The 20,737-nt window shown below is 44.0% G+C and overlaps 5 protein-coding genes across 5 annotated transcripts; 2 read left to right on the top strand and 3 right to left on the bottom strand.

The window, feature by feature from the left end:
• Positions 1 to 7: 7 nt before the first annotated feature.
• On the top strand, positions 8 to 1,598 carry MYCFIDRAFT_180469 (uncharacterized protein; the record flags this gene model as incomplete). The annotated part of the gene is made up of 10 exons (XM_007934232.1): positions 8 to 38; positions 76 to 242; positions 269 to 347; positions 386 to 611; positions 641 to 710; positions 768 to 1,017; positions 1,059 to 1,169; positions 1,201 to 1,385; positions 1,422 to 1,524; positions 1,555 to 1,598. 10 exons carry the CDS (start codon positions 8 to 10, stop codon positions 1,596 to 1,598), a joined length of 1,266 nt encoding a protein of 421 aa, XP_007932423.1.
• A 611-nt stretch (positions 1,599 to 2,209) lies between these two features.
• MYCFIDRAFT_205522 (uncharacterized protein) lies at positions 2,210 to 2,990 on the bottom strand. Its single transcript, XM_007934231.1, has one exon. The coding sequence runs from the start codon at positions 2,921 to 2,923 to the stop codon at positions 2,501 to 2,503; it is 423 nt and encodes a 140-aa protein (XP_007932422.1). The 5' UTR covers positions 2,924 to 2,990; the 3' UTR covers positions 2,210 to 2,500.
• A 275-nt stretch (positions 2,991 to 3,265) lies between these two features.
• On the bottom strand, positions 3,266 to 3,745 carry MYCFIDRAFT_84414 (uncharacterized protein; the record flags this gene model as incomplete). The annotated part of the gene is made up of 1 exon (XM_007934230.1): positions 3,266 to 3,745. One exon carries the CDS (start codon positions 3,743 to 3,745, stop codon positions 3,266 to 3,268), a length of 480 nt encoding a protein of 159 aa, XP_007932421.1.
• A 146-nt stretch (positions 3,746 to 3,891) lies between these two features.
• On the top strand, positions 3,892 to 14,107 carry MYCFIDRAFT_180467 (uncharacterized protein; the record flags this gene model as incomplete). The annotated part of the gene is made up of 21 exons (XM_007934229.1): positions 3,892 to 3,911; positions 3,943 to 4,114; positions 4,144 to 4,239; positions 4,272 to 4,340; positions 4,369 to 4,526; positions 4,555 to 4,737; positions 4,766 to 4,844; positions 4,883 to 4,905; positions 4,932 to 4,999; positions 5,034 to 5,081; positions 5,119 to 5,337; positions 5,363 to 5,377; positions 5,426 to 5,439; positions 5,471 to 5,603; positions 5,648 to 5,737; positions 5,780 to 5,835; positions 5,878 to 6,149; positions 6,180 to 6,185; positions 6,215 to 6,234; positions 6,271 to 6,309; positions 14,097 to 14,107. 21 exons carry the CDS (start codon positions 3,892 to 3,894, stop codon positions 14,105 to 14,107), a joined length of 1,791 nt encoding a protein of 596 aa, XP_007932420.1.
• A 5,487-nt stretch (positions 14,108 to 19,594) lies between these two features.
• On the bottom strand, positions 19,595 to 20,675 carry MYCFIDRAFT_180466 (uncharacterized protein; the record flags this gene model as incomplete). The annotated part of the gene is made up of 9 exons (XM_007934228.1): positions 19,595 to 19,631; positions 19,655 to 19,669; positions 19,701 to 19,723; positions 19,794 to 19,884; positions 19,910 to 20,266; positions 20,291 to 20,341; positions 20,365 to 20,410; positions 20,440 to 20,600; positions 20,644 to 20,675. 9 exons carry the CDS (start codon positions 20,673 to 20,675, stop codon positions 19,595 to 19,597), a joined length of 813 nt encoding a protein of 270 aa, XP_007932419.1.
• Positions 20,676 to 20,737: the final 62 nt, after the last annotated feature.

The raw sequence follows: 20,737 nt of genomic DNA, 5'->3' as shown, positions 1-20,737 counted from the left end.
CTTCTCAATGACAGTCGAACCATCGGAGGTACGACTTTGTGGGAACTAAGCTCTTCCAAAGAACAGACTTCTGAGTTCGGGTTGGTGGTGTGGTGTCCAGGCATAACGAAGGTTACGGTTCCGTCTCATCGCCGGTAGCAGCGGAGTTGACGCTCACTTCGACGATACCTAGACGGCTCAGCAGTGACCAGCAGCTGAGTCGATGGCATACCCACCAGGTGAGTTTCCCGGCCTTGTGGAGCGTGAAATCGAGATCAACATTGCACAGTTTCTGCCCCTTCTAGACTCTTGGGCTGACGACCTTTCTGCACCCCCATGCGCATGCAGTGGTGGTTCTGAGGTCATCTGTGACTTGCCATTCTTCTCAGGAACATTGCTGTCCGAGATCATCACGCCAACGACTCCCAGAATCCTTTGCTGAACAGCACTAGAATCACTAGACCTCCTTGGCTAGAACCCGACCTTCCTATACTTTCCCCTTTCCAGATCATGAGTTCCAAGTCCACGAGCTGCTCGTCAGTTGTCTCTTCTCGTGTTGTGATAGATCTGCTCTACCCGCTGGCATCATTCAATATTGTAAAGGCGATGGCGAGAACGTTCCTGATTTGCTAGTGACGTAGGAAGTATCGACTCTGTACAGTCTTGCAACCTTGACGGAAGCTCTTGTCGGGTCAGGTCTTGGGCTAGGAAGATTTGCGGCTGCCAATATTGTGTAAGGAGAAGATATTGCCACTTTACCGCCTGCATACCTCCAGGGCCTGTCGTAGCATCTCACGGCAGGTCGCGGTAGGCCGATACTCCAGCAGTCCTGGCGGTTCGAGATCACGATCTCTACCACCTATCTCGAATGCACCACCTTCGCAAAGCTCGTACGGTGCCGCATTTCTGCGTATCGAATATCCGATGGTGGTAGACATAGCGGGCAAGGAATGGCAAGCGAACCGGGCTCAGAGGAATCGGAGCTCAGTATACCGGCCCTTGGGCCTCCCGAATTATTTGGGACGTTCAAGCTCGAAAGTGTTCACACCGAGCTTAGAGGCACTACAATGACTGTGTAGTTTCGATGAATTTCGTCAACGGTCCACCGTGTCAGAAAGATGCCCATGATCCCGAGGCCTCCCGTCTCATGTTACCCAAGATGCACACTCTATGCATTGACGTCTCATTTGGTGAATGAATAATAATGTATGGGGATGACAGGCCGCTGCAGTGGGTATTCGTCATCTCATCTCAAGTGGGGAGTCGGCAGCCATGCAGCGAATGTACCCTTTCAGGCGTTCATAAAAGGCAGCAAAGACACGTCTTGCAGTGGTGCCCAAAAGCCGATGCAGGTTGCCCAAATGCTCTGTCCGTACATAAGTGTCTCCAGCCGCCAATTCATGCCAGTGTGATCACCCCGTAGTCATCAGTCAGTGCGGAAGGAAGCCGTTATGAAATCTTGCCGAAATCAACCTTTTGATTCGAATTCGCAACAACCACGTTCTAGGAATTCTGACATCTTCCGTCAGCTGTGTTTCCGCTCGCGTGATGCCGACTTGCTATGAGATTTACCAGGATGGTTCGAGAGAAGATGTCATATCAGTGGACAGAGCAGATAGAGAAGCCGCATTTCGGAAGGAATCAAAGATGCCGGCTCTTTGATGTGTGAGAGAGAATCTTGGTCGTAGAGCCCGATATAACGTGAGCTTCGCGCGAAAGGAAATGGAAGCTCGAGAGTAGATGAAAATGATCCAACAACCTACTGGCGAAGGCATGCAGATGCGCCGTTTCGAACGCGGTGCTGCAAGCGGCTCCTGCTCTTACTGTATGAACTGGAAGTCTTCCTTCATCTGCGCTAGGCGTCTGCGAACAATGCGTGACCGGCCGCCATCGTTTACCCAAGCACGTTGCTGCGCTTGAAGTGGTCCACTGTCTGTTCTGTCACCCCCGAGCGCCAGGCGTCTGCGGATTCTGCGCGACCGGTCGCCATTGCTCAGGCTTTTCCCAACACCGAGGACGTTGCTGTTGCTGCGCTTGAAGTGGTCCACTGTCTGTATGTCACCTCCGAGCGCCAGGCGCCAGGAGTCTGCGAACAATGCGTGACCGGCCGCCATCGTTCACCCAAGCATGTTGCTGCGCTTGAAATGGTTCGCTGTCTGTTCTATGTCACCCCCGAGCGCCAGGCGTCTGCGGATGCTGCGCGACCGGTCGCCATTGCTCAGGCTTTTCCCAACACCGAGGACGTTGCTGTTGCTGCGCTTGAAGTGGTCCGCTGTCTGTATGTCACCTCCGAGCGCCAGGCGCCAGGAGTCTGCGCAAATTGCGCGATCGGTCGCCATTGCCCAGGCTTTTCCCAACACCGAGCACGTTGCTGCGCTTGAAATGCAGGTGGCCCGCTGTCTGTATGTCACCTCCGAGCGCCAGGCACCAGGCGTCTGCGCATGTTGCGCGATCGGTCGCCATTGCTCAAGCTTTCACCAACACCGAGGACGTTACTGCGCTTGAAGTGGTCCGCTGTCTGTCACGTCTCGCCGAAAAATCCAGGCTCTTGCTTCAGGGACCGGCCCATGTTGCTTCGAGGATCTTGGCTTCGGCGGCATACGAATCGAAGCTTGCAGGCAAGCAGTGAAGATCGAGAGGCGGGAAAGTCCTGCGATTGAGAGGCAGCGCTCGTAGTCGGTGGACAGCAGAGGTAGACAGGTGAACAGGTGGATAGGTCGACTTCCAGACAGCGAAAGTCAGGCTTGAAGTCGGCAGTTCGCTCCAAACTTCCACCTCGGACAGGAACTGATGTATGTAAGAGAGTCTGATGTCGTGACCATAATGTTTGAGTGCGTGCGTGGTCGTAAGAAAAATAAAGGTTGTAGAATAAAGAAATCTGGGTTGCTGGGCTAGCTTCTCCGCCGAATTCACAGCACTCCGCCACGCCGTCTTTGTAGAACATCTCATGACGACGCCGCTGTGCTCGAATTGTATAGCAGAGCGGTGCGTAGAAGATTGCGATGTTGTGACCTCAATGTTTGAGTGCGTGTTCCTCGGGAAAGAGGCTGTGAAAGAATCGGGGCTGATGGCTTCTCCGCGGACTTCACGACTTTCCGCCACGTCGTTTTTATGAAAAATTGATGCCGAATTGGAGAGGAGACTTGGTCATTGACTTGTTATGCTAAGGACTGCTTGAATTCTACCGAGATTCACACCACCTGTTTTTTTTCAGTACGTAGAGATTTCACAATCTTGGACTTATGAGTCTCATACTCTGGAAACCAATCGAGCATTCCCGCCGCTCTCAAGAGGTCACCACGTTGACATCCGCATAGTTCCCGGTCTCGTAGGTCCACCAGACAAGCACCATTGACTGCTGCAATAGATGGGCACCCGCGTCGACGTAAGCAGAGGGTTCATTGGCTTCGACGAGATGGACTTCCGATCCAGACTGAGTGATCTGGTTTAACAGGTACACCTTTCCGAGGGAGTATCGACGGATCTCTGATCTGGGTACCGCTGTCCACTGCCCGAGAATTCTGCCGGACGCTCGAATGCCCAGGCAGATCTTGGTAGCCCCTCGCTGCACTTCCCACGCCTCAAACGTATTCTCAAGAACAGCAGTATCTCGATAGGGAGAGAACTGGAAATCTTGGATTTCATTCGGCAGTTCATCTATGGTGGATTGCATGCTTTCTGCCCAAAGCTGGTGTATGCTTGTCGTTTGACAGCTGACAGCATCATCTCCAGTCGACTGCTCGACAGCAATAACGCTGGGCGTCATCTCGTTCAGGCGCCGATTCATCCAGACAGCCTCTACAGGAGCCGATAAGTCGCATAGACTCGTTACTCGGATCAGTTCTCGCTGCCGTGGCGGCACATACATATACGGACCTAGATCAATCAAACGACCCTTGGAGGTAGCGAACTATGATTCATTGGCGAGATGTGTGAAGAGAGACGGTGACTCAAATGTACCAGAATACTCGCTGTTGAGGCGGCAGTCGCGCGGAGCACGCAGGAAGGCAAATCTGGTTGTCTGAACACGCATTGTCCGTATCCGTCTTGGTGCCTGCTACAAGGAGAGCAGACAGCGTTATCGATCGCGGAGGTTGATGAGGAGGAGGAGAATCACGAGATCATTGTTTTCTGCGTGTGCCGCTGCTGCTGTGTGACTATCAGTCTTGGCTTGTGCGGGAATGTAACGAGTTACGAGCGTCTGGACCTGGTCCTGGAAGCCAGATGAGGCATGGCATCTCGGCGAAAATGCATAGCAATGTGGCAATGGTATGATGGTGCGTTGATGGAAGAGTGGCCATGCCACGCGAGTGACATGCTTCTTCCTGAACACACTCTCAGTGAGGAAGGTCGAGGAAGGCGTCAGGACGGGAGTGAATCAGAAAGTAGTCTAGCGTGCATCGCGACCTCGGCTCATCAGCCTCATCTCTTCGCACCTCACACTGCACAGAATGGTCCAACCTCGTGTTCCAAGCCCTTGCCAACTCACAATGTCTCCAGACAGGTGTATTCCAGTCCACTGAGTTCGAATATGTAGTTTTTAAGCCGTCTTGCTAGGTCGTCGCAGCGGTGCAGGCTGCAGGCAATATTTTCCTCCGCCCCTCGTCAGCCACATCGCCAAGCCTCACACAAATTGCTGGACATCGACCTTCTCTTCTGCACCGATCAGCCGCTCCGTGCTGCCCCAGGCTGGCGTTCGTCAAGACTCCAACCTTCAGCATTGCTGAGTGAGTTCTGTCACCTCTCTATGGGACTATGGTGTTTGGCTGACTTGTTCCTAGCTTAGTGGACTCTGGCTCACGCTCACACCATTGAGACACGTACTCAATCAGTCCAGATCAGTCGTGCTGTCCATGGGACCTCAAGTCTTAAGAAATTTCAGCGGATCCTTTTTTCAATTAAGGTAGGAGGTCGAGCGATTGAAAGGTGAGTTGGCTCGATGTGATGTGCAGAGGTTCTATGACTATGGCCAGAACTGATGGTCGTTACTGTATGGGTCGAAGGTTTCGAGAAGGACTGGGTTGAAGGCAAGATTACAGTTGTTGATGAGCAAGCTCACTTCACTTGGCGCGGAAAGGTGCATCACGTCGCCACGGGCGTCTGTGTGCGTTACGCATGTGGGTGCCGGTTGAATATGAGTGAAGGCGGTTTGTAGCTTCACGAATGGGATGAATACCACGATTGCCATAAGCGAGCCTGCAACTGAACTTCGGGCACTGCGAACTCGTGTTGACCAGCTGGAACAGCGGGTGATTTACAGCCTCGAGATGGATTTCCATGAGTCAACAGGAAGGCGTGCACAGGGTTTGCGTCTTGACATGGATCGCCAAATTGAAGTTTTGAAGCGACGCCTGACCCGTCATCAGAATGCACAAATCATCAGTTCTACTGGAATATGGTCTGCTGAGACACCTGTATACTTGCCGCATTGAAGACGCATTATAAGCCAACGTCGAGGCTGTGCTTGTCGAGGGAGTGTGAGGTACAGTAGTCACAGTTGGAACGAGGCCTGCTCGATGCACAAATCCGGTGGTCCCAGTCTCATCAGCCTGTAACAGGAGAGCTGACATGTTCCACGCCGAAGCAGCATGCTCTCGGCGGCTTTGTTGAGGAGACACACTGCAGTCATTTAGTAATGGTCGCTAAAGTGGAGGCTCGCATGCTGTAGCTTCTGGACGCAAGGGAAGAAGCGCGGGGATCAGAGCCTGCGTAACAAGTCCCCAGAAGAAGATGGGTGTGGAGGAGTGGGTGCGGTATCGTGCTCCCTAAGTCGAAGAAGAACTGAGATGAATATGTAAAGGAATAGTCGAAGCTTTTGAGAAGCAGGGTATGGGAGGTATTCAAGGCTTAGAGGGAGTTACTCTATGCTCCACTGCTTAGTTATACTGCGGAAGGTAGAAGGCGGAAGGTGGAAAGTCACAGGTCGCAGGAAGTCCACAAAAGAAGCCTGGGAAGGACGTTGCGATTCTGCCATTGCATCTGCCAAGAGGACAAACACAAGATGAGAAGAATCTGGCGAGTATCGAAGATGTCAAAGGCTCTCCGTATCACTCAAGACCAGCTGCACGTTCGATCCTACACCAAAAACTCACACTGTACAAATGGCCTCCTAACCCGCAGTTCCCCAGGAGTGTAGTGGACACGCAGACAACAACATCTATGCTCAATGCGTGGACGACTTGAAGAAAGCTTTCGGCCAGCAAATCGTAGGCGATAGAGAGGGGCCCGTATAAAGTCCCATACCACCGTCCGAGCGTCGCTTGTACTAAGAATAAGCTCGGCCTGCCGCAGCGGACTCGGTGAGATGTAGAAGTCCGCTCTATAGTGTGCGTGACTATAGAAAACGTAATCTCGTCGTCGCCGCGCGTCGCGGTTGCTAGGTCGACGGTAGTAGTAGTAGTAGTAGTAGTGCGATTTCCGCTAGTATACTAAACATCGCGAATAAGAGGTCGTACGGTCGCAATTTAATAGATTTCGCACTGTTTTAATAGATTTTAACGACCCCCGCATCTCTGCTAATAGATACTAAGTATATTACTAAAAATAAAGCTAAAGTTTGTTAGCAAAATAGCGGTATAGTAAAAAGTAAGGTATTATTAGCAATTATTAACAAATTAATAGCGGTAATATATATTAGAGGGCGGCGGTATATAAGGCATACTACTATAGACTTATATCGCACTCGGATCGTTACTCTACTACTTATTTTAGTAAGAAAAGTAGCTATACGGCGCTAGCGGAGTCGACGAAGGCATTTAATAGCTATAAGTTACCTCCGTAGCGGCTTATAAAGGAAAACGCGTAGAGAACGCGTCGGTACCGCCTAGAACTGCTAACGCCGCTTCTTTACTAAGATTTAGTAGAACTAGCGCCGCTAGTGTTCGGTTAGGTATATATAACTTCTCTATCTATTTCTTTAACCTCTTCTTACTCGTAGTATCTACGCTCTTATCTACGCTCTTACCCTTCTGCTTCTTTAGCGGCGGCGCTATATCGTTAGTTGCTTTCGGATAGTAATAGCTCGATATAATATCGCTTAGTAATAGCGCTTGTAATAGCTTCGGTAGCGCTTTTATTAGTATAAGAATAGCGTCCGGATACGTAGTCTTAAAGTAAGTAAGGACTAGCTTAGTAAAGCCCTTCCTAATGTTATCGCCGCTCTCGTAGAAGACTATTAGTATCTTTGAGATAATAACCTTACGTTGCTTATCGCTCTTATCTATACCTTGTTAGTCGTATAAGCGCTTAAGTTAGAAGATTAACTCGTACGTATTAGTAAGCACCTCGCGGACGTTTAATCGATAGATAGGCGCGTACGCCGCCGCCGCCTTAGTAGCGGCGTCTTCTTATACCGCTATTAACTTAGAAGCGTCTTCTTCGTAGATCTCGAGAGCGCGTTTAGCGAATATATTAACCTATTATTGCTAGTAATAATCCTTAATAATAACGCGTTTAAGTATAAGGTAATAATACTAGAGGTTAGCGTAAAGGATACGATATTAGCGGAAGAATTTATAGTCGCAGGTAAGCGCGCCTGCCTCCTTAGTTAATAACGGCTTCGGGTCTTAGTATACGGACTTATCGAGAACGCGATTAATCTTAGTACTAATCTTGCGCTAAATAGGCTATAGAAGGCGTAGAAGCTAGGTCCGGAGCTCGTCGTCGTCGCTACGCGCAAGTAGATATACGTTTAATACCTAACGCTTGCTAGCAATATCCAACCGAAGGTCTCTAAGCTCGCCCTCTTATATTATATATATCGCTACGCCCTTTAGTATAAAGTTAGCCGCTATTAGCGACTTATTGCCGTCTATTTTAAGATACGTGTAAAAGCTCTCGTTTATGTTAGTATCCTTATATTATCTAACGATAGTAGGCATGTTATAGACGCGATAGTAGTTTGCCTATAGGCGAATATCGCTACCGAAGTCTTATACCAAATAGGTGTAGTTTAACTCGTAATCGCTGTTTCGAGGGAGGTTATCGATAGCGGCTTAGAGCGACTCTTTTACGCCTTCGAGTAAGCAGCGATAAACAACGGCGGCGCGAAGGTATCTACGTATCTCTTAGTAGATTTTCGCGCTAAAGCGTCTATCGATAGTACGCTAAACGTAGACGTAGTATAGAAGGTATATTGTCGTCGGAAATGCTATACGAACAGCGCGTCGCTCGGCCGCCGAGTCGTCTATAAGGAGGAATTTAGGTACCTAAATACCGCCTATCTACCTGCTTATAGTACGTAAAAACTCCGCTATAATATCGCTATCGTTAGTAGGTAAAAGCATGTATACCGCCGTACGAGAAATGCTATATTTGTCCTTTACTATAATAGTATAAAGGAACTAACTAAGGTAATTAGTCTTATACGTCGCGTCTATAAACGCGATCGTACGATAGGCTTTTAGTAGTTCTATACTAGTTTTACTAGCATATACGACGCCGTAGGTAGTCTCTTTGTTAATTTAGCGTACGGCCTCTATGTTCTCGCAAAATAGCCCTTCTATAATAATGTATTAGCAGTTATTGTAATAAAAAACTAGAATTAAAACAAATAAGAATCCTAAGATTTAGGGTTCGGGCTTGCTAAGGCGCGCTAGAAGCCGGACCGAGCTTGTGCCGGGGCTCCTAAATTATCTTATTAGCTCGAAGCTAAGGCTCTACGGCGCTACCGCTTTAAGCGAAGAACTTTAAAGATTTCGAGAATCTTTAAAATTCTAGCTTTTATATCGAGAATTCGCTAGCAATCGAGTCTAATAGCTTCCTCGAGGGACTAGATAAGCTAAGCGGGGTTATACGTTAATCTATTAGTTAATCGGAGTCCGGATACGCGGACGCGACGGTCCGTATAGCTGTTCTATCGACTTTACGTCTAACCTTAATAATAATAATAAGATTAACTAACCTTATTAATACTACTCGAATACATCTTCTTTCTATGTTTGCTATACTAGCGACGCGCCGCCGAGCCTTCTATCCTTATATGCCTTCCGGAAGGCGCGACTAGAATTTAGTACGTCGTATTTTATTATAAAATTGCCGCCGGCGGCCTTAAATAGCGCGTTCGCTACTAGGTCGTACTAAGCCTTTAGTGTCTTCTATACTATACTCGGCTTATATCTATAGTATACCTCGTGCCCTATAGTAGTTAATAAAGTACTATACCGGCGGAAGAGGTTAAAGTTATCGAGTTAGTAGTAATCCGAGTAATCCTCGCGGCTTATCCGCTAAACTCGATACGCGACAATCTCCGGCTTACTAGACTCCTTATCTTCTTTACTATATATAGTGTATACCTTTATAGTTATAGGACAACCTTGCGCGCGTTTAATCTTCTTATTAAAGCGCCGCGCACTATACCCTTTAGTCCTATCCGACTTCTAGTACGGTTGTTTACGAAAGCGGCAAATATAACGCGTCGTTTCTAACCTACTCTTCTCGATATAGTCCTTATTCTTCGTCTATATATTATTAATATATAGTAACAACGCGTACTATTGCTTCGCTAGCACCTTAAACGAGTCGTCGAAGCTATATAGAATAGCTCGTTCGCGCTACTCGCGGAGGTTATCGATATATAGTAAGGACGCGTAGTACGAGTCTAGCTTTACTAGAACTCGAGACTTTCGAGGGCGGCGATAGTCTAAGGAAACTAACGCGTTTTTATTACTAGAATTAACCGAATCGTCCCCTTCTTCTTCCTCTATCGAAAAGTTAGCGTTCCGACCGCGCTCCGCTCTCGTCGCAATCTTATACCTAGCGCGAAGTTACCCTATACCTACGACGCTAGTATACTATCCCTACCTCCTCCGAGATAGTTAGCAATTGATATAGTATTAGAAGAGATTAAAGGCATAATTTAAATAATAGAAGAGATAGAAACGATAGCGGAATAGTTAAAATAGCGATAGTAAAGTGCGATAGCGAGGTAGAAAATAATAACCTAAATAAAGACCGGCGCGTAGACGCGCTAGAGCGGAAGCGTATACAATCTATACCGACCGCCGCTCTACAAGGTCTACGGCCCTAGCTTATAGTAGGTTAGGCGCTCGGACGCTAGTATAGGACTTTATACGCCTCTATAGAGAGACTTTATTAAGCACTAATTGCGCTAAACTAGGAATCCGGGCAAATAAGACACTAGATAGTCGGCCGGTAGCGGCTTTTAGCAATAGTAAAGATAGCGCTCCGGTAGCGTTTAAAAGTAGTAGTAATAATAGCGATTATAATCGTAGTCGCGATCTAGGAGAAGTATAATAGAGACCTTATATTCGAGGTAACTACGAGGTCGCGAATAACTATCTAAGAGGTCGTAGGGACTAAGTGTTTAAATAGGACTCTAGAGGTACTAAGGCTCGGTATAAGCCGAGCCGGCTTTTATATATTTGCTAGCTCGTAAAGGGCTTACCCGTAATATTACCCCCCTCCCCCCCCTTTTAAACTATCGCTTCTACGCGGCGACAACATATTTTCCTTTAAATAAGCTACTTCTATTAGGCTCTAGATAGCGCTATCTATAACGCTAGTAACGTTCTACGCGCTAGTAGGCACCGACGTTGCGTTAATGTCTCCTTCCTTTAAGACTAACCGCGCCTTCCGCGTAGTATCCTTACCTAAGGCAACGTCGCCTATTCTATAAGATATTAATAAGTTTGTAGACACTTCTAAGAATGTAGTAACTCTAGTATTCTCGCTACGATACTTACTTTAAGCAGGTACGAGACCCCCTTTATAGAGCGTAGAAGACTAGATAGTCGTACGGGTATATAAGCGTATAATACGAGTATTAGTTAAGCTAGTTATAGCGTCGCTGCCGATAATAATATTAATAGGCTTAGTTATAACAGACTCTACTACCTCGTACGGTATCTAGTCCTTCGGCGGCTAGAAGTTCGCTAGTTTAGACTTGTTTAGGTAGTTATAGTAAAAGTCTATAACTAATGCGTGCGCATTCTTAATTACTACCTTAGAGGGCTCCTACGTTGCCTCTGTATCTAAGTACCCTTTCTATTAAACTAGATATTTTAGTCCCTTTCTATTTCCTCCGGAATCTAGTATTCGTTCTACCTTATACTTATCCTACGGTCGATTATCCTCGCCTATAACTTTAAGGGATAGCGGGCGTACGGCATAATTACCGTAGTATAGTCGGAGGTAGCGTAGATAGAAAGAGTTATATACTCGGATACGTATAGGTAGGTCGACCTTATATACGCCGTTAAGATTATTAGTAATCGTAACCGGACTAAACTATCGGATATCGAACTTCTTAGTTAGTCGGGTAGTCTTCTAGTTCGCGGTGCTAATATAGACCTTATTACCTATAGCGTACCGGGGAGCAGGTGTTCTATACTTATTAGTATAGTTAGTTTATATAACTTACGCGAGATTTAGCTATTCTCGAAGATACGAGTAAACTTCTACTATACGCTTAGCGAAGCGGTCGGCCGCTACTACGTCTAGCCGCTATTTCGTAGGTAGGAGCTTAACTAGGAGATTAAGGTTAAGATTAATCCGAGGATATCGACCTTTCTCTATATAGAATAGTAATATACTAGTAGTCTTAGATATATAATTGTTGCATACTATTTCTGCGAGCGGGTAGAGATCTACCTAGTTATCCTAAGCGTAGTTAATATAAGCACGAATATACTTCTTAACTTCCTTATTCGTATTTTCCGATTAACTATCTATCTCTAGGTAGAAGGCGGTCGACAAGCGCTATTTAATACCGAGTAACTAGTATAAGCGTCTCTAGAAGGCCGATACCTACTAGGGTCTACGATCCGATATTAGCCCGACTAGGAGGCCGTAGTACGGGTAATAGTATTTAAGGAAGACATAGGCTATATACTCGGCTTCTATAGATAGGACTAGCAAAAGGTACGCTCCCTTAGCTATACGATTAGTAATTGTATATATATTCTTATATATCTAGCTATCGTATAATCCTACGGAAGGTAGTAGTTATACTATAAAGTCGACCGAGATTTTATCCTATAGGTTAAACGGTATCGGTATTAGACGTAGGAGGCTAGGGTATTAAGTCTAATTAGGCTTTATAGTGCGGCAGGTATAGTATCGTTATACGTATTCGCGTACGAACTAGGATATACCGGGCTATATAAAGTTTCGAGACACTAAATCGAACGTCTTAGTATAGCCTAAATGCCCGGCACTAGGAGCATTATAGTACGTACGCAATACTGCGTTATATAGGTCGTAGTTACCGGGAGGAATAAATACGTAGTAGCCTCTATAGCAATTCTTAAGGTATACTAACCCCCTAATCTTAGTAGCGTCTTGTTTATTTATATAGTATTTGCGGAAGATGCTAATAGGCTTGCGTTTAGATAACTATATTACTATCTCTTTAGCTTTATTACTTATATACGCCTTCCGGATGCTACTTAAGAGCGTTAAATCTTAGTAAGGTTAAGACTTAGGCGTAGTAGTAATTGTAGCTATAACTAGCCGGTTAGGTATTAAGATCGTACGAATCTGCTAAGCTAGCCGAGGGTTAGAGTTATCTTGTAGCTTATCTTGCGGGCGGCGTATTAAAGTATCTAGCTTCGTGCCTTAAGTACCTAGTCGATAGACAACTTTAAAGAAGAACTATAATAAGAACTTAGCCTACTATACCTGTCGTCGGTTCAGCTGCTTGCTAGTTATAAAGTATTCTAGATTCTTATAATCTAACAATACGAGGATAGGCTTGCCTTTAGTATCGTAGAGGTTCTTAAACTCCGTACTGTCTATAAACTCGTATACTATTAGCTCTAGTCTCTATTCCTCGAAAGCCTTTACGATTGCTATAAGTTCTTTATCGTAGATATTATAATTGCATTCCTAAGGATTTATCTTCTTAGACAGGTATATAATAGGGCGAAGGACATTGTCGGTTCCTTTTTACGACAATACTACGGCTATTACAAAATTAGAGGCATTAGTTTCTAACACTGTTTCTAACCCTAGCTAGAAGTAAGCTAGCACCGGTGCCTATATAAAGGCTTCTTTTAGGGTTTCGAATACCTTCTAATACTGTAGTGTCTAGTCCTACCGTAGAGCTTCCTTAGTACGGATAAGCTAGGTTATAGGCAACGTAATACGAGAGAAGTTGCGGATAAAGCGCCGGTAGAAGTTAGTAAACCCGAGGAAGGAGAGTACGTCTTTAATATTCTTCGGAGCTTCCTATTCCTAAATAGCGGCTACTTTCTCGGGGTCTATTCGTATACTATCTTTACCGATAATTAGGCCTAAGTACTTCGTTTCTTAAACGTAGAATTCGTATTTATTAATATCGAGCTATAGGCTAGTATCGAGGAGCTTCTTTATAACCTTCTCGATATACTAATAGTATGCTTCTTTATTATCTAAGAAGACTAAAGCATCGTCGAGGTAGGTAGATATAAAGTTATCGAGGAAGTCGCGGAGAGCGTCGTTAATATATAATTAGAAGGTGCCGGGTGCGTTGTATAGCCTAAACGGCATTACTAAGCACTCGAATTAACTATATCGTATAGTAAAGGCGGTTTTCTATTTATACCCCTCTACTATACGGATACGATTAAAAGCTACGATAACATCGAGCTTAGTAAAGAACTTCTTACTACTAATACGGTTTAGTATATCTTAGATAAGAGGGATAGAATACCGACTCTTAATAGTAAGCTCGTTAAGGGCTTAATAATCGACGTATATATATAATCCTCTACCGGGCTTCTTAACGATTATAATAGGCGAAGTAGCCGGTAAGTTACTACGTTATATATTGCCTTTCTCGAGCTAATTATCGAGCTACTTCTTTACGACTACGTTTTCTAAAGCAGATATCGGGTAAGGTCGTTTATATAGCGGGTCGCCTTTAGTAATAATCTTATAATCTATACCTAGGCGATATAGTAGCAATTTAGAGGCTTCTCGCCGTACAAACAGCTTAGCGAGATAATAATATCTCTTCGGAAGTTTGCGTAATACTTCCTCTATATTGTCCTATTCGGCCTTAGTTTTAGCTATAAACTTCTCGTAATCGCCTATAGATATAGCGTTATTGCTTAATTGAATCGCTTTATACTCCGCCGGTGCGATAAATATTATATAAGCAAAAGCAGCGTTCCTAGATACATTCTAGACAGGCCGTACCGTTATAGCGTAAGCTAATAGGGTATATATAGTAACCGGGTCTATAGCTGACTTAGATAAATACGTCTCGCGCGGATTAATCTATATCGTATAAATTTCCGTACCCTCTTCGAGGCTTAGCCTACTTAATGCTACGAGGTTTATCTAGCGAATAGGAGATCCTATTTGTTCTACGCTAATAGTTATAGGTATAGGTATATCTAGTCTAGTAATATCGGGTCTCGATAGGAAGTCCTTATAACGAGGAGTTCGTATTACTCGAGACGTTAGTAAGATTATAGGGACTGTAATAGTTTCCGTATACTATAAGTGTTCCTAGTAGGAGGGATTATCGAATATAAGGGTTCCTTCCCTCTAGTTCTTTCGAGGTTAGTATTTAGCGTACTAGCTATAACCTAATACTATATCGTATTCGAGGTCTTCGGTTATATAGCATCGTATTTGCTCGGTATAATCTCCGATGTTCGTGTTTACTATATATACTTCTCTAATAAGTTTAGTAGCCTAACTACCGTCGGCTAGACCTAGAGGGATAGGTGCGATCGTAGATATACGAATATTGTGTTTACGCGTAAAGGATTTTCGGATATATTCTGTATTAGCGCTATCGTCTAAGAAGAGTTTAGCATCTTGTACGTCTACTATTCGTTAACTAACTTTGCTATAAACTATAAAGTAGGGGGAAATAGGAGGAAGGGAGTATAGCAAAGCGTAACTATTAGATTCTTCTTCTATAGACGCTTTTAACGAGAGTGCTTTCGGTTTATATAGAGGGGGTATTAGCAATACATCCGGTATCGGACTATTACTTATTACGCTTAAGTAGTAGTCTAAGCATTTCCCTAACCTTCGCTAGGAGGGTTGCGATAGTAAGTAGGGCGCTCGAACTCGTTAAGAGGGCAAGTAGCCTCTCTAGCGGAATAGCCTTAGCGACGGCAACGAATATAAGTACTAGAGGTAACGAATTAGGTACGAAGTTCTAGGGTTATCGTAGGTAGAGTTTTAAATTCCTCCGAACGCTCGCTTTACGGCTTAAGCGGCTTACCGGTATTAGGCGAGCGGCTACGAGGGGCCTCGGCGGAGATAGTTAAGGCAATAGCTACGTAAGTAGTAGCGGCGGTACCTAGTAGCGGAGCGTTGCTAGCTAGTAGTACATTTGTAGTCGTTTTCGTAGTATTCTTCTTTGCTGCCTTAGCCGCCTTCTTAGCTATATTAGCTGCTTTCTTTATAGTATTATTAGTAGGAGGCTTACGTAGAAAGTCGATCTCTAAGCGCTTAAGCTTATACTCGATGCCCTAGTAAAGCTTAGCAAGCTTATTCTCGTCGTCGTATAGTTCTATAGCGAGTCGTATACGGTACTTAAAGTTGAGCTTCTTCTTAAGGCGACGTATAGCTAGCTTCTTACTATAAGCGTCGTCTAATAAGGGGATACGAGCGGCGTACTACTAATACTTCGTATAGAAGGAGCTAAAGTTCTTAGAGTCTCCCTACTTTAGTATATCTATCGAGTCTTAAGCCTTCTCGATACGGTTATGCTCCGTAAAGTGCTTATCTATAAAGTCGAATATCTCTCGAACGGATTTAAACGGCTTAGATAAAGTAGTCGGATCCTTACGTAGTAGGACTATTAGAATGTATAGCTTAAGCATCTTATATATAAGTCTATTAGGATCGGTGTAGCCGTAGATAAAGCGTAATACTAACGATATATCGCAGAAACGAGTTACTCTAAGCTTAGTACTAAGAGTAGTATACTAGGTATTAAGATTAATCCTAATAATCTAACCCTTCTCGTTGCGATCTCCCTTAAACTTAGTTGGCTTATCGATATTACGAGAGGTCTTAAACGTATCGTGTAATATAGGATCGTACTTAATAGGGTCGATAGTATCCTCCTTATCTAAGCTACTATCGCTATCCTTCGCCGACTTCGATTTCTTAATCTTCCTATCCTTCTTAGACTTCTTAGACTTCTTAGACTTCTTAGATTTCTTAGATTTCTTGCCTCTATTATTAGAGGAGTCGTCGTCGGAAGAGGATAGATTAGGTAGATCGTTACCTCTACTAGTAAGATTAACGGGTAGCGGCTTATCTCCCTTACCGGCATCGCTACTATTATTATCGGGCGGCGGGGGTAGTAGACTACCGCGGCGTCTACGCGATAGAGACCGAGAGATAGAGGACCGACGGTTACGAGGCGAATTGTTACGCAAGGATAGGCGGCTACGCTACTACTAGGTATCTACGAGGTTGTTCTCGAGTTAGCTAATCTTTACGTATAGATCTGCTATATCTTATAGAGTAGGTATATTAGGATTAGATATAGCGTCGAGTGCACTCTATAGTCGAGCTATATTGCTCTTAGCATCGAGAAGCTTTAATTATACTTCCTTTACTACTACTTCCGCATTCTTTCTAACTCGGCGGTACTTAGCGTAATACTACTTATATCGCTTAATATCTAAGGTAGTTAGATTGCTCTTTAATATCTTTCTATAGGACTCTATCTCTTTCTAGAGTTTCTCGGCTATAATAGATATATACTTAACCTTGCTATTTACTTCTTTAAACTTAGCCTTATTAATCTTATTAGCTTCTACGAGGACGCCGTATTTATAAACCGTATTACGGAAGTCGAGCTCGAGTTGCCGTAGGATCGTATATATCGATTCGGGTTATTATAAAGTAATAGAGGCAAGTTGTTCTACGGTTAGCTTCTATAGGTTCTTTAAGGGGATAGTTACTATTATAGGTGCCTAGGACTTATCGACTGCTTTAAAGTCGATAGCTACTTCGAGATTGCTAGTCGTATTATCTTTGCGGATATAGGCATTATTTGCGGATATAGGCATTATAAACGAGCTTAGACAAGTTAAATATCGGCTCTAGAAGATCGGGGTATAAGACATTTATACGATTTCCTACCTCTTCTTCGGGTCCTTCCGGTAGCTTCTCGAGGACAACTTTCTCGCGCTCTTAATACTAATTAGGAGGGAACGCGCTAGGAGCTCCTTAAGTCTCCTTATTAGGCGTAGTAAACAATGCGGATTCCCGAGTAACGCGCCGATAGCGTAGCTACTTAGGGCGCGCTATAGCGTCGGTTGCGAAGGTATAATTAAGCGATAGAACTACGCTCTCCTTTATATTCGAGCGGCGAGGTTGTTTCGAGTACGGATAGAGCGAGTCTACCTTCTTATAGGACTGCTTCTTACGAGTACGGATATACGAGTATACGAGTATATATATACGAGTCTACCTTCTTATAGAACTGCGCTTACGAGTACGGTTTCGAATACGGTTTTCGGATACGAGTTTCGAATAGGCTAGATACGCGATACTAATATAGTAGTGTTCTATAAGTATATAGTTCGCGAAATGTAACGGAGACCTTATATTCGAGGTAACTACGAGGTCGCGAACAACTATCTAAGAGGTCGTAGGGACTAAGTGTTTAAATAGGACTCTAGAGGTGCTAAGGCTCGGTACGGGCCGAGCCGGCTTTTATATGTTTGCTAGCTCGTAAAGGGCTTGCCCGTAATAAGAAGTATAGAGCGAAGATAACGCTATAATAGTATATAGAAGTTGTAATAAGAGTAAAGGCGACGGTAGAGGTTATAATCGTAACGAAGAAAAGCTAAGTAAGATTTAGGAAAGAGAGAAGAAAGCTAAGTAAGATACTATCGGTATAGAAAGCCCTAGGACTATATAACTACTAGAAGACGAAGTATATTTGTCTTAGAATCTTTATAGTGTCTTTCGAGACTAAAAAAGAAGTTTAATAAGAAAAATATTAATAGCTAGAGGACAATAGCCGCTACGTTAATCGAGATAGAAAACTATATTATTATTCGAGGAAAAATAAATTATAGAAGGGAAGAAGCGTAGTAGTACGAAAGCTACTAAGGTAGGAGTAATTATACCGCTTAAGATTGCTCGCCTTATAGCTAATTATAAGCTAATACCTAACTCGGTTATAGCCGTATTTATCTAGCCGGTACTTTCGGAGATACCTAAGAACGTAGATCTTCTAGTATAATTTAGTATAGATTTTAAGGATTATTTCGACGAAGAATACGAACTACCCTCCGAATACTAGGGAAGTATTATAAGTAAGGCGTTAGTACTACCTAGTTAGATTCTTAGGTTTGCGGAAAATAGGGACTATAATAAAGTCTCTTAGGCTTTATTATTATAGGGAGAGAAAGTAAAGAAGTCGGCGGTAGAGGCTAATCGTACTATTTATTTCGAGGACGCCGACTATTATCTCTCTAGAAAGGAAATTAGTAAAGCTTAGTACCCTTATAGTAAGAAAGGCCGCGACCTACCTCTCGAATTTATAAAAATATAGAGAGCCTATATTAGCTTAATCTTAACGTAATAGTATAGCTTACCCTCGCTTTAATCCTTACTCCCTAGATAACAATTAACGCCCTAACCTCCTACTAGCGTTTCCTCGCTATATTAATTAGAGTACCTATAAACGTCCTATTCGGTTATAATTACTACCTATACCGATTATTTTTAAAGCTAGTAGGTACTTTAAGGGCTTAGCCTTCTTAAGCTAAATCTAAATCTAAATCTATCTACTTAATTTAAGACGATTTAGACCTAGAGCTATTAGTTCCTTTAAAGGTCCCTATCTACTAACTCCTACTATAAGTATAGGATATCCGCCTAGTTCTATAAATATAGAGTCTATTACTACTTGCTTATATAACTTCGAGAACTTAAATACGGGCAATATATCCTTTACTTATAAGAAATTTTTAAATAGTAAGGACGACTTTATAGATCCGGTAGTAAAAGATATTTACTTAAAGATAGTACCTCTAGACACTATCCCTACCTTGTTTGCTAGTAGTATAACGTAATAAATAGCTATTAACTTTCTCCTCCTAATCCTATTACTACTACCGTAACTACCTCCCTTACTCTAGCGAATAGTTTCTAAAATCTACTAAAACAATCGCTATTATAGGCTATAGCGTTACCTACTAAAAAGTCTCGTTTAGCTCGCTATATTCCGTATAAGGCTTTTATAAAAGTTATTTAAAAGCCTTAATATATTATATTATTATAGTAGCCCTAATACCGCGTACGAGAGCCGTAAAGGGATTAAGTAGGGCTTATAAAACATCCGCGGCGCGAAAATACTATATTCTAAGCCTATATTATAGACGAAGGTCTAGCTACTAGTCGAGTAAGTAAGTAAGTATCTAAATCCTAAGATTAGCGCTAGTAGAGACTATAGTATATACTCGCGATAGTAAAAGGCTTAAGAGACTCTTATATATTGTATCTACTTAGCGTAGCGCGTGCTGTCTATAGGCGTAGCTATACTTTATTAACACTAGTCTGTCTTATATCGCTTATAAGCCGGACAGAAGTCTAGGGTCCGGAGGGAGGAAGGATATGTTCTATACCGCACTTTCTATATCGCACCTTTCTATACCGCATTTTTCTGTACCGCACTTTTCTATACCGCAATTTCTGTACCGCACTTTTCTGTACCGCTTTGTCCAGGATCTCAAATCACGTCATAGTGACAACCCTGACCTACTCGTGAGTAGCAGTAGAATCACATATAGGCTTTAAAGGTTCTGAACTGTGGCCCAAGAAGCAATGTTTGAAGACTAGCGTAGATCGTCCGATTCATTCTCAAGGCTTATTCCCACAATGGTCGGCATAATAACCTCGAAAATGTATTCAAAGAGGTAAAGCCCGAGCACATGTGTTGCTGTTTCCAACTCGGAGAACTTGAAGTCCCTAGATCCAGTTTGAATTCCGGCACCAAAGGCTTGCCCGAGGACTCCCAAGAGGACCGGCGTTGTCGTAGTTGGAGCGCAAACATGTGAGATTTGATAAGGGTAGCTCACCTCTGCAGCCAGGAAGAATTTTGACCACCCATAGTCTTTTTCTATCGCACCAGAAGTATGCTGGTTGAAGAGCTGCGTATACGTTGAGGAGAAGTACACTGGTATCCCTGCTCGTATCAAGGTAGCAGAAGGCAACCAGAAGGGCAGTATCGCCGAGAGATACTACAGAAATGAGTGCCTGCACCGTTCCATTGATAGTGCCAACTCCCCAGAGCAAGAACGGCCCCAGTGCTGCCAAAGATACGAAATGGCGTGTAGCAGCCATGACCCGACTCCGTTTCTATCTTTACTAAAACCTCCAGCGGAAGGCACGAGAATAGCTTGCCAGCGCCTGAAAGGATATAGGGCTTGTTTTCAAGGCAAAGTGCACAAGTGTTTTGCATAAAATCCTTCGAAAACCGAGACACCCAAGTTTGCTCCGCTGCCTCTCAAGGCCGAGTGTGACATGCATTGAAGTCGCAACAGGAATCCGATAAGCAGCCGATCGAATTCAGAACCGCCGTGGTATGTATGCACCAAAGGCCCTGATTTGGAATGATGAATCTATCGCCGGCTGCCGCAGATCTTTCCCATAGGATGCTGGCCTCTGACCAGGACGAGTTCAACCTGTATTCAATTCTTCAAACACGCCTGCCTACTTTCTCCTCACGCTCTTTCACCCTGTGACTTCGTGGCTTCCATCTGCACTTTGCGACTTTTTTGTATCGAACATTGGGCTTTTCGGATCTCGGGATCGCAACTGC

This window comes from Pseudocercospora fijiensis (genome assembly GCF_000340215.1).
Source record: "Pseudocercospora fijiensis CIRAD86 unplaced genomic scaffold MYCFIscaffold_18, whole genome shotgun sequence".
NCBI lineage: Eukaryota > Fungi > Ascomycota > Dothideomycetes > Mycosphaerellales > Mycosphaerellaceae > Pseudocercospora > Pseudocercospora fijiensis.
Note: the sequence above shows the minus strand (reverse complement) of the source record. Positions and strands in the feature narration are given on the sequence as shown.